Raw genomic sequence first — 20,545 nt, forward strand, 5'->3', positions numbered from 1 at the left:
CAGTAAAATTAATTATAACATTCACAACTATTACACTAACCAGTAGCTGTTCTACCAGTGGTAGACACTTGTACAGTAAATTCAAATAATGATGGGTTACTGAGAACTAGTACAGATTGTGCTGGTCCAGCATTTTCAACAACATTTGTAGGCTGTTCAAATGATACCATTGGAACTACATTAAAACAAATAGTAAAAAATTGTAAGAAACAATAAAGGACAATGCTTGTACAACTTCAAAAGTAGCTTGACATTGAATCATACAAAGTGTTGTTTAAAACCAAGGATCTCATATGGCATCCTCATGCTTTAAATGTTACATCTATATACACACGCCACATACAACATTCTACATGCATGCATTAAACCTGCCAGTGCACCTATCCCGAAATGGGTACACACCCAGCAGGATTATTGGGAAATGGATCCTTCATGCACTATTGCATGTTACTGCTCATTCATCCATTATAAAAATGCAAGTTACCAGCATACTAAAGTAATTGTAAACAAAAATCATGTAGCCTACACAAGGGAAGGAAAAAGAAAGGTAAGAGGTAACTTATGAGATTGTATGACAACTTTTCTGCCAGACAGAGTTTAGGCCATGTGTGTGTTTGCACATGCATAGCTGTATCACCAGTTTCATCGTGTGGCAATTTTATTGTAAACTGACTAACCGTGTTTATTGCATTGTGAGCAACATTAGGACACTCTTTGCCAGTGTTAAAATGTGTTCACAAGCTAACAAATCCAAATTTTACAATTTATTGTTTTATAATTGTGGCTCCTTCATTCTATGTACAAAAGTAGCTGCATAATCAAATTCCTTACACTAATATAATTTATAGGTTTACGGTGTTTTGGCTTTAGATAATGATTCAAAGATCGATCTGCTCTGTTCAGAAAATTTAGAAGTGAAAGGTCCCAAGTATAGAAACATTTACTATGTTCTTGGTTAATCATGAATTAGTTTCTCTGTATCAATAAGAGTGGAAGTATGTAAGAGAATATAATGAAAGTAAGAAGGTGTTTGATACTTTTATTATGCACACTTGTTAAAGTTTTGTGTGACAGCAGCTCAAATACATAACACAACTAAACAATTAACTCACAGTCATTATCCACAATTGTTACATCAAGACGACACATTGGTAGTGTCATGACTCTGTCAGGTAGTGAGGATATTCTAATTGTAAGAGTAAATGTTTCATTTCCTTCAAATGTGTTATTATCATTAATAATTCTAAGATTAAATGAAGCACTGGTTTGTCCAGCAAGTATTGTGATAGTATATGGTCCAGACACATAGTCAATACCTCCTGTAAAATACTGGTTAATAAATGTTAACAACAACAATACTGACCAGTAGCTGTGGCATCCGTACTGTCTACTGTTAGTGTAACATCAGTTGATAGTGGATTAGTGATATTTATTGTAACAACCACAACTATATCATCTTCTGGTACAAATAGTGTTTGATTCACAAAACATATGAACACAACTAAAACAAGAAAGATGTGATATAACTCTGTGAGGTTAACATATTGGTAATACATATGTATCTTGGCCTTGCATTTCGCTAAGATGAGTCTTCAACTGGGAGTTAGTTGTGGTATAATACAGCTATGTTACCATATAACTGATACAAATTTGCTGGATGGACTACTAGCCTCATGGTATTATGGACTTGATATTCTAGTATCCTAAATAGTTGTACAATAGTTTACATATGTATATTTGTGTGTGTTAATTGCAGCAATGTGATAGTATATAGTTGTTAAGTTATTAATGAGCTGTTATGTGCTACGTGTGGTATGAACATATGTGACCACATTAATTTTTACAAAACCGATCTAAATCACACATCAGGAAAAATTAAACTAACACCACCAGTGGATAACTATACTATCATAGTACTAGTTCAGACCTTGAACTACTCAAAACTGATTTTAAGAGACATTTTTTTTTGGGTGATGAGGCAAGCACGAATGGCAGTTTCTGGCCTTGTGAAGGACTTGGCTTGGCAAGAATCAGTGGTTTACTGGTGGATGGCCTGATAATGTTAGCTAGACATTTTCTGTGTTTATTTTGCTGCCTATCAGCCACTAAGATGCCAGCACAGCCCTGTAATCCTGTGTTTGGACTTCAATCATGGTCTGCCTTAATTTTGAAGTCTATCTTTTGCCCACCTCACCACCCCCCACCCCATTGTGAGTACTCGTGATACTACTTTTATTTGTCCAACTGCTCACATATTCTATCTTATTTGGCGATACACTCTACAGGCCTGAAAGGTAATAGAATGATGCATCTTTGTGCACTTTCACATACATGCTTGCTATTCTTGGTAAGTTATTCTGACTTGAATTCTTTAACTGTTTATCTCAAAACTTGTAATGTGAGATTTGGATTGTTTTTCCAAAATCCAGTCAAATATGTACATATCTGTTGTGTCATTCCCTTCACCCTTAGAATGCTCAATGCTTTCGAGTTGCTCATTTGAGTACTAATCATAATAACTAGTATATTTAAAATTAGTAATTTAAAAATGAAGTAGGCATCCAAGCAATAAAAAGTAAGGAAACAAGAGATGAATGATGGTATTACAACATAGCTTTGTGAGAAAATCCCTACATTGGCATGTTATAACAATTTTTTGTTCAATCCCAAAATAAGGAATTTCCCACCTAGCTATGTTGTAATATCATCATTCATCTCTTGCTTCACTACTTTTTATCACTTGGATCCCTACTTCATTTAATTAATACACTAGTTGGTTTGTTATAGCATACAGCTATACACATGTGAGTGTTCTATTAGGGTGACTGTGGTAATAGAGTATCGCAAGTTACGTGAAAACTACCAGAGGCATGTCACTATTTCATATTTTCACCGTGTTCTTTAGCATTATAAATACAGTTAGACTAATAATAAGGGTGTGTGGTCATCGTGACCATGTATATAGATTGTTAATAGGACTACAGTCTCCGCACTAGATTGCTTTATCATGGGCATTATGGGGTGCCATTTGTGTCAAAACTCCACTTTTTTTAGACATTGTATTTTTCATGGTCATTTACTTACATTCCATGGTTATTTACAAATAACTGTAGAACATGCATGGTTATTTACGAAAAACATGGTTATTTATGAAAAGCATGGTTGTTTACGAAAAGCATGGTTATTTACAAAAGCATGGTTATTTACGAAAAGCATGGTTATTTACAAAAGCATGGTTATTTACGAAAAACATGGTTATTTACAAAAGCATGGTTATTTACGAAAAGCATGGTTATTTACAAAAGCATGGTTATTTACAAAAGCATGGTCATTTACGAAAAGCATGGTTATTTACAAAAGCATGGTTATTTACAAAAGCATGGTTATTTACGAAAAACATGGTTATTTACAAAAGCATGGTTATTTACGAAAAGCATGGTTATTTACAAAATCATGGTTATTTGCAAAAACATGGTTATTTACGAAAAGCATGGTTATCTACAAAAGCATGGTTATTTATGAAAAGTATGGTTATTTGTGAACAGCATGGTTATTTACGAAAAGCATAGTTACTAAGTTTTTTGTGCAATATCAATACTACAAACTGGCAATTATATGTATCGATAACTTAGTTGCACCGGATGCAGTCTTCCCCGGTGCGGGCTAGTTAGCTGTCTGTAATATTATTAGTTTCAGTCTGGTGCAAATTCACTAAGCGGATCAGCATACCGGAACCGAAACTGATGGCCAGTGGACTACATTCAGTTAAGCGTCAGCTTGCTGGAAGCATGTATGGAAGAACTGGAGAGAAGAGGCTTCATCACGGCTATGGATGATGACGATGACAACGGTGATCAAAGGTAAAATTGTAGGTAGTTACGTATAGCTAAGTTATATGGCTGTCTAGCCAGGGGTCACTAAATCACTTCATTAGCTATGCTACTTGGTGCCGCGTAGCTATAGCTGAGACTGGTATAGAGTAGTATGGCAGTGCCCACCCCTTTATTATTATCATTGTTAATTAGCTAAGTATGAAGAAATCAAAGCTAAAAAATCCAGTTCTTCCATGCATGCTTCCAGCAAAACATTTCCTAACTGACTCCTAACTGAATGTAGTCCACTGGCCATCAGTTTCGGCGTATGCAGATCCTGCGCTTAGTGTATTTGCACCAGACTGAAACTAACAATGTTACAGACAGCTAGCTAGCCCGCGCAGGGGAAAGCTAGTTATAGACTGCATCTGGTGCAAATATATACGCACCGTTATTAACTATAAGTTATCGATATATAAAACTGCCAGTTTGTAGTATCGATATCGCATGAAAACTAGTAACTATGCTTTTCGTAAATAACCATGCTTTTCGTAAATAACCATGCTTTTGTGAATAACCATGCTTTTCGTAAATAACCATGCTTTTGTGAATAACCATGCTTTTCGTAAATAACCATGCTTTTCTAAATAACCATGTTTTTCATAAATAACCATGCTTTTGTAAATAACCATGCTTTTGTAAATAACCATGTTTTTCATAAATAGCCATGCTTTTGTAAATAATGTTTTTCATAAATAACCATGCTTTTCATAAATAACCATCCTTTGGTAAATAACCATGCTTTTCGTAAATAACCATGCTTTTGTAAATAACCATGTTTTTCATAAATAGCCATGCTTTTGTAAATAATGTTTTTCATAAATAACCATGCTTTTCATAAATAACCATCCTTTGGTAAATAACCATGCTTTTCGTAAATAACCATCCTTTTGTAAATAACCATGCTTTTCATAAATAACCATGCTTTTCGTAAATAACCATGTTTTTCGTAAATAGCCATGCTTTTGTAAATAACCATGTTTTTCATAAATAACCATGCTTTTCGTAAATAACCATGCTTTGGTAAATTACCATGCTTTTCGTAAATAACCATGCTTTTGTAAATAACCATGCTTTTCGTAACCATGCGTACTCTACAGTTATTTGTAAATAACCATGAAATGTATGTAAATAACCATGAAAAACACAATGTCTAAAAAAATGGAGCTTTGACACAAATGGCACCCCATAGGGCATGGCCTTGACCCAATCATGAAATTAGTATCTACCAATCATAAGCGCCGTAAATAATTTTGTGGCATCTAAATATGAAAGCGGTGAAATTTCAGAATTATGCTAGTTTGTTTGTTATAGCATACAGCTATACAAGTGTGACTGTTCTATTAGGGTGAGTGCTGTATTAGAGTATTTTGAGTCGGCCTTTCACCTACTGGAGGGGTGTCACTATTTCACATTTTCACTGTGTTAGCATTATAAATACAACTAGACTAATAATAAGGGGTGTGGTAATCGTGATTGCATAAATAAATCGTTAAGAGGAGTAGGTGGCTATTAATCCTTTAATAGGCATGGTCTCGATCCTACAGGTATTTACCAAACATATGCGTAATAATTATTGTGGTGTCTCTCAAGGAAAGTGTTGACATATGGGAAAATTAACATTACCATTGGAGTTCCATTGGGTTCATCTATCCAACATTTTGCTTTTGATTCAGTATATTTGGACTTTCATGTGCTGACTGAACTTTCTGGGATTCCTGACACACAATGCTGTTTTGTAAAATGATGAATCATTTCTTATTTCCATGAGCTAAAGCAAATCTAGACCGTTGAACTCCTGTAGGCAACCTCACTATATATTCCCTTGTTTCACTACTTCTATTTTAATTTTTCCTTCTACTTGTACAGTAATGCTAGGATTACCAGTACACCATATAGTGGGGTTATTTTTGAAGGGTTTGTAATTTCGGATATAATTCAAATAAATTATTCTCTTCAAAATTCACATCAAGACATTCTACTATACAAATACATTTTAAAAATTGAATTATGTGGTTGTCAAGTGTGCTTATTGCTGTATCTCATGGCTCTTCGTCACTACTTCAAATGAGTGTCAACGAAACTTCTAGACTTACATGGGCCATTATCTCAAGTAATACCATTAGCTTCTATTCAGGATGCCAGTGAGACCTATCTGAAAACTGCTGCTCAATCCAAAGTGAACAAACCAAACCATACAATTACACTTATACCTTCAGAGATATATACTAGTGGACGTTTAATCTCTAATTCAGTCTATAACCATAATAGAATCAGGGATTAATGTTCACTAGTATGTCTGCAGGTATAGGCAACCTGTCTTGTTTCACAACTTTTTGTGATTCACCTGTTTCACAACTATTTTGATCCCTAATCCAACTGATGTTTTCCTTACACTTGTTTGTTAACTTTTTGTATTGAATTATGGCTGGTGAACCCATGCATACTGGTAATACGGGTAATAATGGTGATATGGGTAATATAGGTAAAATCCTGGCAACATGTGTAATACTGGTGACATTGGTAATGCTACTAATATGAGTAATCTGGGAAATACTGGTACTAATGGTAATATAATAAAGATATTGGGCTGGTCTTGTGTAGTATTCTTGGAGCCCTAGGTGAACAAGATTTAGGGAGGCCCCAAGCAACCATGCAATGCTTATTGCTTATTACTTCATACAGAGACATTGCTTGGTAGAAGACCGTCCATATGTACGTAGCTACACTGTCAGTGCTGTATGAAAACTATTCATAGCTGCATTACTGTGGTCTGTAAATGATTACAATTGGTTGTCATAAATAAAGTTTAAGTTATTAAACACAGTTAATGTTGTGAAGCGTAGGCCATGCAAGTATCCAAATTATTAGCATGCAACAGTGGGCTCTAATAAGAACAACGCATGCGCAGCATCGTGAGCAGAACACGTTGGCAGTAATTCATACCTGTTGTAAGAAATCTCGCCAGTTGCAGTGGCTTTGAGTCTTCAAGATGGGTACTCGTTGTTCTCGCCTGCTGAGGAAGGAGAGGGTTGTTGTCCTTGGGAAGCTCGACTGCTGGATTGAGCAGGCGAGGAGCCGGCTTTGTCACGCCGGGGGAAGGACCGCCTCAAGGAACGAGTGTTCCGGGCAAGACAGCAACGCGACGGGATGTGACATTACAATACTAGTGGCTACCGTCAGGGACTGGGTCACTTGCCTCGGCCCACGCACGGTATCACTGTCACCTGGGACAGCTCCACTGCCGCTGGACTCGTCGCTAACATCAGTGACTACAGCTCCACCTCGTGCCATAGCCAGTTCATCGGACGCCACCTAATCCACACAAAATGTAGGGAGATCGTGTGGCAGGCATCAATCAAAATCTTCAGGAGGGAACTTGAACGCCCCAACTATCGCGAAATGGCCTCAGACGAGATGCTGCATCGGGTAAGCAACAGTATAACACCAATTGGTGTACTAGTATAAGCTTACACACTGTTCCCACACACCCTGTATATATATATGCATGTAATGAGTAGGGATGTACCGATTCATATCGTATCAGTGGCCAATATGGAGATTTCTGCCAATATCGGTTGGTCTCAATATAACCACCAAAACCGATATGATATATCGAAATAGTCTTTGCCATGGTAAAGCCACATTTTACCCTCTGTTATACAGCAAACAAGGCTGAGGAAATAGTAGTTTTTCTATATCCTTGAAAAGAAGCGCATATACTACGAGAAGCCATAGAAATACGCGCTTGACAAACATTCATTGTTACAATACTTACCAACCATACAACAAATGATCATAGTGGAGAGCTATAAAAAAGCAACCATGGGATGAATAAACTAGAAACACAGCTTGAAATAACCAGCCATCATTACAAGCCATTAAAATATGGAGTAGCTAATGTGGACTCATCTTGGTGGGAGCATGCATTAAAAAATATATATATTTTGTGGGTGCCTCACTGTCTGGGCTGTTAATTGAGGCCACACCACCACAGGCAATCAAGCATTGTCAGTGATTGTTAGCACTTGGAACTGCTTACTAAGTATATCTTATGCAAGTTAAAGTTTCCCAGTTTCTTCTAATCTAAATGTATAGCTACACTTTATTATATTGTGTCGGTGTCGGTGTTCTGACTCAGTATATCACTTTATATTGGATCAGTTCAGAAATTTCTCTATCTGTACACCTCTAGTAATGTGTGAAATAATAAGAGTTGCTTTGTACTGGTGAGCTTAGTAGTGAGGTCATACATAGATACAGTGTAGCCACCAATCACTGATGCTACTTTCAAAAAAAAACAAAAAAAAAACAACTAAGTACCTGAATTCAGTGACATTAATGCTTTTGAAGTCAAAAAATTCTATTTTGTGCAATTAAATTTAAAATAAATAAATAAATAATGCAACCACAGGTGTGTATTAAACGCATTAATAGACTTCTGTATTCTACAGCATACTATATTGGTTTCTTCATTGCTGCTTATTGGCTTGTAGTCAGCATCAGCAGGGCTTGGATAGTCAACTAGAGAATGCAGAATACAATGAAGTGTCAGAAAACTAGCTACATACATGTATATATAGCTAGTCACCAGCCTTAAAAGGTGACTGCATTAATGGTGGTATGAAGGTAACTTAGTACCAAAAAGAAAAATTAAATTAAATTAAATTAAATTTAAAAAAAAAAAAACGGTAATCATAAATTGTATGCAGAAAAGCAGCCAGGTGCATATTAGAACTTTGCATAGCAGTTTCACCGTGTTGTGTCAGCTTCTTGCACACCATACCCTTGAGTCTTATAATAGTCACAAAGAAAAGTCCATTTTATTGTTATTAAAGGAAACTTCAACCTATACAATTGCAATAGGAATCATTTCAAAACATGGTGCTTGTTCTAATGTGTACATGATACAGTGTCTTCGTTATATATCTGTAGTTCTATGGTTAGGATGTGCTCCACAATTTTGCTAGGCAATTGGCATGGGACACACCATTGTGTTGTTAGTTGCATGTTAGTTTGCTTGTGTGTTATGTCTTCCTAATATTTATATTGTCACATTTGCTTGATATGTATGTCATCACCATTGCTTGTTTGTATACCAACGTATGTCACTTCCACTGCTTGTTTCGTATGTTACCGTGGCTCGGTTTGCACATCATCTTCTGCATGTTGCAAGCATAGCTTATCGTGCATATTACTAGATGTTGTCACCATCTCATTTCTGCACATTGCATGGTCTAAATTAAATAAATAACCTTGATGCTTGGGGGGGTAGATCACAATATATATATAATATATTGTGACCTACCTATGGCCTCTATTGTAAAGAGTTTAGGACAGAGACACTTCTCTGCTCTAAACTCTTTCATTACCCAAGCATCAATAATCCAAAAGTACTTCCTACTTTGGCCCCACTGGAATTACATAACCTTGCGTAGGCCATATACCATGGCAGATGAGGCCCCTAGCACTTACCAAACCCCCTCCTCAATCAATGGATTGCTGGAGGTGAAGAATGAAGATCTGAGGAACAGACCACATAAGTAGGTGAGTGGTAGCGTAACTAAACATTAAATAAAGTTTAAGTTATTAAACACAGTTAATGTTGTGAAGCGTAGGCCATGCAAGTATCCAAATTATTAGCATGCAACAGTGGGCTCTAATAAGAACAACGCATGCGCAGCATCGTGAGCAGAACACGTTGGCAGTAATTCATACCTGTTGTAAGAAATCTCCCCACCCTGTCCCCATCCACTGAACAGTTCACAAACTTCACTATAAGCAGGTGCTCTATGTTAATTGGCATTGCATGCCAGCAGATAACAATTCTAGTTAGTATTCCACTGTCAATAGTGGTACTTATGTACATTTGTAGTGTAACCAGTGGAGCAAGTAGACACATAATGTTGTTGTACTCTGTACTTCACTGTGCCTGCATTCAATTACTCACTGTGCCTGCATTCAATTACTCAGAAACGTTTACATGAAAGACTATTTGCTATTATATGCATTTTGTTGTGAGTTCTTCAGCTGCAGGTCTGACTGGATTCCTTCACCGTGCCAGCTGCTACCACAAGTAGAGATTGCTATTGAGGGATGCTCGCAGTTTAAATTTTTGTCAGGAGAGATGCTCTTTTATCCTGCCTGCAGTCACAGACAGGCCCTCTAGTTCAGAGTGTCATCAGGAAACCAGGTTGCTAACAGCTGCTTGCCTCTCCCACACAGATCAGTATCAGGAGATGTCTCCCCATCCAAATTGCTAACTAGAGACGCTCTCTCAACCAGATCACTAGCTGAAGATGCTCTCCCATCCAAATCAGTATTAGGAGACGCTCTCCCATTCAAATCACTAACTAGAGACGCTCTCCCAACCAGATTGCTAGCCGGAGACGCTCTCCCATCCAGATCACTATCAGGAGACACTCTCCCATCTACCAGAAGACACTTGCTGTCATGAACACTATCAAACATGACCCAGCTATAGAGTACCAACTAGCTAACCACCATAGAGGGACCACAGTGCTACTATCAAGTGTTGATGCTATTTCAGACAGTGCCACTCTCAACAGTGGATTGTGACAACTCTGAGAACAATGGTCACGCTCTGACTATTGTATCACCTGCGCACAGGTGTTGATGCTGTCACAATCTGGCTAAAGCCACGTGACACCAAATAGTGTTGCTAACAGCTGCTTGCCTCTCCCATCCAGAACAGTATCAGGAGATACCTTCCATCCAAATTGCTAACTAGAGATGCTCTCTCAACCAGATCACTAGCCGAAGACGCTCTACCATCCAGATCAGTATTAGGAGACACTCTCCCATTCATATCGCTAACTAGAGATGCTCTTCCAATTGGATTGCTAGCCGGAGACGCTCTCCCATCCAGATCACTATCAGGAGACACTCTCCCATCTGCCAGAAGACACTTTCTGTCATGAACACTATCAAACATGACCCAGCTATAGAGTACCAACCAGCTAACCACCATAGAGGAATCACAGTGCTATTATCAAGTGTTGATGCTATTTAAGACAGTGCCACTCTCAACAGTGGATATTGACAACTCTGAGAACAATGGTCACGCCCTGGCCATTGTATCACCTGCGCACAGGTGTTGATGCTGTCACAATCTGGCTAAAGCCATGTGACACAAATTAGTGGTGACCCGCAGGTCAACACATCACCTACCGCTGCTATAAGCAGTTCGTCCATTCTCCTTAGAGGAGTCTGAGACAGCAAGGGGCCTCACTTAGGATATCTGCCTTATCCACTAGGTTCTCCCGTTTGCCTCTATTGTAAAGAGTTTAGGACAGAGACACTTCTCTGCTCTAAACTCTTTCATTACCCAAGCATCAATAATCCAAAAGTACTTCCTACTTTGGCCCCACTGGAATTACATAACCTTGCGTAGGCCATATACCATGGCAGATGAGGCCCCTAGCACTTACCAAACCCCCTCCTCAATCAATGGATTGCTGGAGGTGAAGAATGAAGATCTGAGGAACAGACCACATAAGTAGGTGAGTGGTAGCGTAACTAAACATTAACACACAGTAGCTATGTAGCTGTGTAGAAAGACAATTGGCTTTGTAGTATTTCTAACTTATGAACTTATGATTCTGGGCCCCTTTACTGAAGCCCTAGGCAGGTTGCCTTTATTCAACCTAATGGTAAGTACAGATCAGTAGCCACTGAGCCAGTTAGTATGATTTCATTTCAAGAAAATATACTCCATATTTTTGATATATTACATAGCAGATTGCAAAGTTGTAGGACAAAATTAGTTACAAAAATTGTAGAAATTGCAATTTTCTCAAACATATCTAAATTAACTGATAGATCAGAACCACTCCTAAAGACAGTTTTATGTAAGCACTGTATAGCGACCACAAACACATCTAAACCAAAAACTGTGGAAGCAGAAAACAAACATCACTAATGCTTTGTGTGTGAAGCTACACTGTATAAAACTTAGTAGTGTCTCTCTTTAATACAAACGTTACGGCACATGTACATGTACTTCAACATTACATGTAGTATGTACCTAATGTGTACATGCTTGTGATGTGTATTTCATTGTACACATTTATTTTGCACTCTCATATAAATATCTATGGGCTTATGTACATTTCTTCAGAAATGATTGTAGCTAATGGGCAGTCACCCAGTATTTGTTAGGATAATGGCATTTTGATATGACACATTATTATTATTATTATTAACACTTTACAGTGACCAGCACTGAAGGTCTATAGCAACATGTGCTGCAGCCTTAGGATTACCTAACCTAATTTCAAGGACTTACACGTAATGACTTAGACTTAATGTCTTATAACTGGAAAGGTGTAACAGAAAAGGGGCCAAAGTAAGGAAAAAAATCCCTCCAACCCAGGATTCGAACTGCAGGTCACCCAATGTCTAGTCGGGGCCACACTCAGTCTTCCTCCAGGAGAGATGGATTTTCTTCCTTAAACCAAAAGTATTTATTATTAACACTTTACAGTGACCAGCACTGTTGTCAAATCAAAATGGAACCCTATGGGTTGTAGTGTGCTAATTTGGTTGATTACTAACAATGATTGACCTTACTTAAGGTGCTAGGAGATAAAACAATGAATGCACTACAGTAATGACCATGAATATAGTACAAGTCTATAAAATTAATGTAAAATGCCCTGCCAGTACACCAGTTTTGAAGTTCGTTGTCCTGTTCAAATTCATGCATGCACATGTGACATGATGTCTGTGATTTAGCAGCTGAGATTTAGCAGCTGCTGTTAGTGCGCACATTCAAAATATTTGTGCTACACACATGTGTTTCGATCAGCAGGACAACGGACATGAAAATCGGTGTATAGTAGTTGTGAAGAACAGTAAGTGTGTGTTTACTGAAATATGAGTAAAGTCATGCATGCAAAAATTTGATTTGACATGCAAAACATTAGTACTAAACTTGTCCTCTACATGTATTGTGTACCTTATAAGTCAGTGACATGATGTATGGTTTGTATCTCATACATGTAGGTTGCACCACATGCATACTTACTAGTGTAATAATTTTAAAACATAAGAATAGAGATTGCTGAATAAAGTAAGAAACAAGGGTCAAAGAAACCAGCATGTAAACACACGGAGATCTCTACTAATTTTGGACTCAATGTATATATATCAAGACACACGGTAGTGTGTCGTGCGGCCCAAGAAGCTGGCGCGCCACACCCGTGAGTATATTGACAGGAAGAACGAAAACGTCATTTTCACACATTTGTATCTCGGTGATCACTTATCTGATTGGAACCAAATTTGCTACACAGTTGCCCGCCAGCCAAGGGAGTCTACATTCCAAATTTGAAGGAAATCGCTCCAGCCATTTCCGAGATACGAGCTGCCAAAGTTTCGTTTTTTTTTCTTCGTTTTTTTTTTTCTTCTTCTTCTTCTTCTTCTTCTTCTTCGTCTTTTCGCACACTTGCAAAAATTGCTATAACAAGCAAACGCGTACTCCGATCGCCTTGAAATTTGACACACAGAAAGGGAGTCCAAAGGCGAATCCTAGCATCAAATTTGGTACAAATCCGATGAATGGTTCAGGAGTTATGACCGATTATTCGCGTAAAACAAGATTGATTTGTTGTCACGCCTACAGGGTAAACCGCTTCATGGAATGAGCTGAAAATTGCTATGTAGATGGAGTAACCATCGTAGGAGTGCCTTTTGGTGGTTTGAAAGGAATCGAGATAAAGACCACGGAGATATGACACAAAACCCAACCTGTGTCACAATTACGCGATCGATTTTTATGAATAAAAAAGTATTAGTTTTCACGCCTACTAGGCAAACCGCTTAGAGCAATGAGCTGAAAATCGGTGTATAGCTGGAATAATCTTCATAGAAAGTCCTTGCAGTAGTACAGAAGAATCGGATTACAAACCACTGAGTTATGATTCGAAAGCCAACTCCGTGTAGCAAATGCGAGATCGAGATACTCTAATAGAACAGTCACCCTAATAGAGCATTCGGCTAATTTATTTATTCCATTATAGAATTTTATTACATCACAAGTTATTCTGTAGGGAGTTCAGCTGCAAACAGTTAATCTTATAGACAGTTCAGCAAGAAGACAGTCACCATGTGGAGAGTTATGCAAATATATCACTATAGAGATTCAGAACATTACAAGTCACACTGAAGAAAGTTCAGCTATAAACAAGTCATGCACTGTGTAGAGAATTCAGCTACAATTAAGTCACTCTCTAGAGAATTCAGTTACACAGAATTCAGCTACACACAAGTCACTGTGGAGAGAGTTCAGCTACAAACAAAGTACCCTTTAGAGTGATCAGCTACAAACAAAACACTTTGCAGGGTGTTCAGCTGCAACAAATCAACCTTTAGAGCAATCAGCAATGAACAAATCTACCTGTAGAGAGATAAGCTAGAAACAAATCACCCTGTAGAGAGTTCAGCTACAAAAAATCACCCTGTAGAGACATCAGCTAGAAACTAGACACAATGTAAGGAGTTCAGCTACAAGCAATCACCCTGTAGAGAGTTCAGCTACAAAAAAATCACCCTGTAGAGACATCAGCTACAAACTACACACAATGTAAGGAGTTCAGCTACAAATAAATCACCCTGTAGAGAGTTCAGCTAAAACAAATCAACCTGCAGAGAGATCAGCTACAAACAAATCACCTTTTAGATAGTTCAGCTACAAACAAATTACCTTGTAGAGAGATCGGCTACAATCAAATCAACCTGCAGAGAGATCAGCTATACACAATTCAACTTGTATAGAGATCAGCTACAAACAAATCACCCTGTAGAGAGATCAGCTACAAACTAGACACAATGTAAGGAGTTCAACTACAAGCAAATCACCCTGTAGAGAGTTCAGCTACAAACAAACCAACCTGTAGAGCAATCAGCTAGAAACAAATCACCCTGAAGAGAGGTCAGCTACAAAAAATCACCCTGTAGAGATATCAGCTAGAAACAAATCACTCTGAAGAGAGGTCAGTTACAAAAAATCACCTTGTAGAGAGATCAACTACAAACAAAACACTTTGCAGAGAGCTCAGCTACAAACAAATCAACCTGTAGAGAGATCATCTAGAAACAAATCAACCTGCAGAGTGATCAGCTACAAACAAATCAGCTTGTAGAGAGATCAGTTACACACAAATCAACCTGTAGAGAGATAAGCTAGAAACAAATCACCCTGTAGAGAGTTCAGCTAAAACAAATCAATCTGCAGAGAGATCAGCTACATACAAATCACCATATAGATAGCTCAGCTACAAACAAATTACCTTGTAGAGAGATCGACTACAAACAAATAACCCTGCAGAGAGATCAGCTACACACAAATCAACTTGTATAGAGATCAGCTACAAACAAATCACCCTGTAGAGAGATCAGCTACAAACTAGACACAAAGTAAGGAGTTCAGCTACAAGCAAATTACCCTTTAGAGAGTTCATCTACAAACAAATCAACCTGTAGAGCAATCAGCTAGAAAAAAATCACCCTGAAGAGAGGTCAGCTACAAAAATCACCCTGTAGAGAGATCAGCTAGAAACAAATCACCCTGTAGAGAGTTCAGCTACAAGCAAAACACCCTGTAGAGAGTTCAGCAACAAAGAAACCACCATGTAGAGAGTTCAGCTGCAAACGAATCACCTTATAGAGAGTTCAGCTACAAACAAATTACCTTGTAGAGAGATCGGCTACAAATTAATCAACCTGCAGAGAGATCAGCTACACTCAAATCAACTTGTAGAGAGATTAGCTACAAACAAATCACCCTGTAGAGAGATCAGCTAGAAACTAGACACAATGTAAGGAGTTCAGCTACAAGCAAATCACCCTTTAGTGAGTTCAGCTACAAAACAATCAACCTGCAGTGAGATCACCTACAAAAAAGCACCTTGTACAGAGTTCAACTACAAACAAATTACCTTGTAGAGAGATCGTCTACAAACAAATCAACCTGTAGAAAGATCAGCCACACACAAATCACCCTGTAGAGAGATCAGCTAGAAACTAGACACAATGTAAGGGGTTCAGCTACAAGTAAATCACCCTGTAGAGAGTTCAGCTAAAACAAATCAACCTGCAGAGAGATCAGCTACAAATAAATCACCTTATAGACAGTTCAGTTACAAACAAATTACCTTGTAGAGAGATCGGCTACAAATTAATCAACCTGCAGAGAGATCAGCTACACACAAATAAACTTGTAGAGAGATCAGCTACAAACAAATCACCCTGTAGAGAGATCAGCTAGAAACTAGACACAATGCAAGGAGTTCAGCTACAAGCAAAATCACCCTTTAGTGAGTTCAGCTGCAAACAAATCAACCTGCAGTGAGATCACCCACAAAAATGCACTTGTACAGAGTTCAGTTACAAACAAATTACCCTGTAGAGAGATCAGGTAGAAGAATTCACCTTGTAGAGAGTTCAGCAACAAAGAAACCACCATGTAGAGATTTCAGCTGCAAACAAATCACCCAGTAGAAAGATCAGCTAGAAGAAGTTACCTTGTAGAGAGTTCAGTTACAAAGAAACCATCATATAGAGAGTTCAGCTACAAAGAAATTACCCCATAGAGAGTTCATCTAGAAGAAGTCACCTTGTAAAGAGTTCAGCTACAAAGAAACCATCATGTACAGAGTTCAGCTACAAAGAAACCACCATGTAGAGTGTTTAGCTGCAAAAAATTACCTGTAGAGAGTTCAGCTAGAAACAAATCACCCTGTAGAGAGATCAGCTAAAAGAGGTCACCTTGTAGAGAGTTCAGCTACAAAGAAACCACCACATAAAGAGTTCAGCTGCAAATAAATCACTTGTAGAGAGTTCAGCTACAAGTAAATCCCCCTGTAGAGGGATCAGCTAGAAGAAGTCACCTTGAAGAGAGTTCAGCTACAAAGAAACCATCATGCAGAGAGTTCAGTTACAAACAAATCACCCTGTAGAGAGATCAGCTAGAAGAAGTTACCTTATAGATAGTTCAGCTACAACAATTCACCCTGTAGAAAGATCAGCTAAAAGAAGTCACCTTGTAGAGTGTTCAGTTACAAAGAAACCATTATGTAGAGAGTTCAGCTGCAAACAAATCACTCTGTAGAGAGTTCAGCTACAAAGAAACCGCCATGTAGAGAGTTCAGCCTCAAACAAACCACCTTGTAGAGAATTCAACTACAACAAATCACCCTGTAGAGAAGAAGTTACCTTGTAGAGAGTTCAGCTACAAAGAAACCATCATGTAGGGAGTTCAGCTACAAAGAAACCACCATGTAGAGAATTTAGCTGCAAACAAATCACCTGCAGAGAGTTCAGCTAGAAACAAATCACCCCGTAGAGAGATCAGCTGGACAAAGTCACCTTGTAGAGAGTTCAGCTACAAAGGAACCATCATGTAGAGAGTTCAGCTGCAAACAAATCACCCTGTAGAGAGTTCAGCTAGACGAAGTCACCTTATGGAGAGTTCAGCTACAAAGAAACCATCATGTAGAGAGTTCTGCTACAAACAAACCACCATGTAGAGAGTTTAGCTGCAAACAAATCACCTGTAGAGAGTTCAGCTAGAAACAAATCACCCTGTAGAGAGACCAGCTAGAAGAGGTCACCTTGTAGAGAGTTCAGCTACAAAGAAACCATCCTGTATATAGTTCAGCTACATTTCAAGTCACCCAGTAGAGAGATCAACTGCAAAAAAATATCCTGTGGGGAATAATGGGCATGTAATAAACATATGTATATAATTTGTATAATTACTAATAAAATCAAAAACAATTGAAGCATTAAAAATCTTCTTTAAGTTCTTTTCTTCTTCCTGTGGTAAAGAAAAAAACACATGGGTTAAAAAAGCCCCAAAGCCAGCCATAGGCCGGCTTTGCAGTATACAAATACAAAAAGAAGTGATATCTAATCAAAAACAGCCAAGCTGTAAAAAAAGGTGCGGCCCCCAAAAAGGCCATGGTGAAAAAAGATGTGAAATCCAAGGTGGCGGCCAAGAAATGGCTGTGATGGTAGGTTAATGGTTACATTTTAATAACGACAATTCAGGTGAATTTTGTGCCGCTTGGTCTTGGCACCAAATTCACCTGAATTGTCGTTATTAAAATGTAACCATTAACCTACCATCACAGCCATTTCTTGGCCGCCACCTTGGATTTCACATCTTTTTTCACCATGGCCTTTTTGGGGGCCGCACCTTTTTTTACAGCTTGGCTGTTTTTGATTAGATATATATATATGATAGAAACTAATGAAAAATAGTAGTTTCTCCATAAATCAGGTGAGATAAGTACTGATAATGTATAAATGTTTATTTGAATTCAAATAGAGATCTCTGAGTGTTAAACATGCTGGCTTGTTAGACTCCTGTTTCTTTACGTTTTCAGCAATTTCTACTCCGGCCCATGTTATAATTTTTAAAATTATTTCTTACACTAGTTTGTTTACTTTTTATAAATCCATTCATGTATAATAATTAAAGCACATCTCATGAGTGCATCACATGTGTATCATTAAGGTATACCTCATGAGTACATGAAGTGTGTATCACATGTGTATCATTAAGGTGCACATCATGAGTACATGAAGTGTGTATCACAAGTATTTCATTAAGGAGCACATTATGAGTATGTGAAGTGTGTATCACATCATGTATCATTAAGGTGCACATCATGAGTACATCATAGGTGTATCATTAAGGCGCACATCATGAGCACATGAAGTGTGTATCACATGTGCATCATTAAGGTGCACATCGTGAGTACATCATAGGTGTATCATTAAAGTGCACATCATGAGCACACGAAGTGTGTATCACATGTGTATCATTAAGGTGCACATCATGAGTGCATCACATGTGTATCATTAAGGTACAAATCAAGTGTGTATCACATGTGTATTCATCAAAAGTCCATGAAAAGAAAAGAGAATGTCTACTCTGTCCTGTATGACCACGTTTTATCTATATTCATTTCAAAGAAGCCTGCAGTGAGTTTTGACAGAAGCCCTTTAAACCCTTACTCCCTTCATAACAAGGCTTCTTTGAAATGAATATAAATAAATGTGGTCATACAGGAACAATTAACACTTCTAACTTAATAGATATTGATGGACAAATGCTGTATTAGACACTTTCTTCTCTATTTTAGACTCTTGGTGTCATTAAGTTGTACCTCATGAGTACATGAAAATGTATCACATGTGTATCATCAAGGTACACCTCATGAATACATAAAGTGTGTATGTGATAAATCTGTAAAAAAGGTCTTATATTCCTATGTTTGACTGATCATAACTCCACATGTATTTGACCTATTACCTTCAACCCCAAATGGAACCAAGCTCATTTATTAAGGCTTTAGAACAAAAGTGCTGAAGGTGTTAATTCATGATAGTGTAATGCAGATTCCCTCCGCTACAGCGGCTAAAAAACTATTTTTACTATTTTTACAACTAGCCGGCTGTAGCTAATCTGAGACCAGGGGAGTGGTATTGCCATGATTGTCCAAACAGTTAAAGTAAGGAAGGAGAGGGCTTGTATGACAAAGTGCAAGTAAAGAGGAGAACTGTAGGGACTATAGTGGGGTCTTGAGCAGGGAAATGTTTGAAACATAGGTGAGTGTGGCAATGTTGAATTTGGAAGCACTTTTAGAGAAATGATTGAAATCTGGAAGTAATTTTAATAAAAAGCAAGCTGGAGGGACTAAAATTTAAGAATAAGAATTGTGTACATGCAAGCCTTGTTTTATTAGATGTTTAAAATTTTATAGTGGACTGTAAGAAAGAAAATTAAAACTATTTGGATTTTAAGGCAATTCAAAGTGTAGGCCAGAAAAGTTTTGAAAATGGCTACCTCAAGATTGGATCTTGTGGTACTTTTAGTCAAATTCCTGTAGTACATTGAAGGGACCAGCGGCAAAAGGGGACAAGTGCAATTTGAAAATTCAGATGACCACACGGTGGGCATTAAACAGGTATTTGGGACATAATTGAATTATTGTGATATTTGCTAAAAATTAATTTGAGACTGTCTTGAAATTTTAAATTCTGTCATTTCCTTAGTGACAACATTATCCAGTCATTTACAACTAGCTTTTTGGCCACAACTAGCCCCCTTTTTATCCCCTGCTCTGCTAGCTAGCCTACTTATCACATTTATTTTCCATAGCAACTGAATCGATTGCAGAGATGCTTCTCATACTGTTCTTCATTTGTAATGCTGTGATACAGGTGGACCATAGCTGAAAACAAAGTGTAATGGGTCACCATTTGCCAGCAGAAAACCAGCCACTTTCGACCGTCTACAGCAGAAACAGCCATTCATGGACAAGGAAGTAATCTGAGTGTACATTACCCATAATACCTACATTACCCATATTACCTACATTACCCATATTACCAGTATTACCCCGCATTACCCATATTACCTACATTACCTGTATTACCCATATTACCTACAACACCCAAATTACCTACATTACCCATATTACCTACATTACCCATATTACCTACATTACCCATATTACCCTTATTACCGGTATTACCCATATTACTCGTACTACCCATATTACTAGTATTACCCATATTACCCGCATTACCCATATTACCCGTATTACCCATATTACCAGTATTACCCATATTACCCGTAT

General features: G+C 37.9%; 1 protein-coding gene across 1 annotated transcript in view; it reads right to left on the reverse strand.

The window, feature by feature from the left end:
• LOC136245212 (adhesion G-protein coupled receptor V1-like) overlaps positions 1 to 20,545 on the reverse strand; it is a 66,533-nt gene that overhangs the window by 35,174 nt on the left and 10,814 nt on the right. The window contains exons 6-8 of the mRNA XM_066036709.1: positions 1,364 to 1,501; positions 1,113 to 1,319; positions 41 to 175 (exon numbers count right to left, since the gene is read on the reverse strand). Coding sequence (XP_065892781.1) covers positions 41 to 175; positions 1,113 to 1,319; positions 1,364 to 1,501 — 480 coding nt within the window. The remainder of the gene's footprint in view (positions 1 to 40; positions 176 to 1,112; positions 1,320 to 1,363; positions 1,502 to 20,545) is intronic.

Source organism: Dysidea avara, chromosome 15 (assembly GCF_963678975.1).
Source record: "Dysidea avara chromosome 15, odDysAvar1.4, whole genome shotgun sequence".
Taxonomy (NCBI): domain Eukaryota; kingdom Metazoa; phylum Porifera; class Demospongiae; order Dictyoceratida; family Dysideidae; genus Dysidea; species Dysidea avara.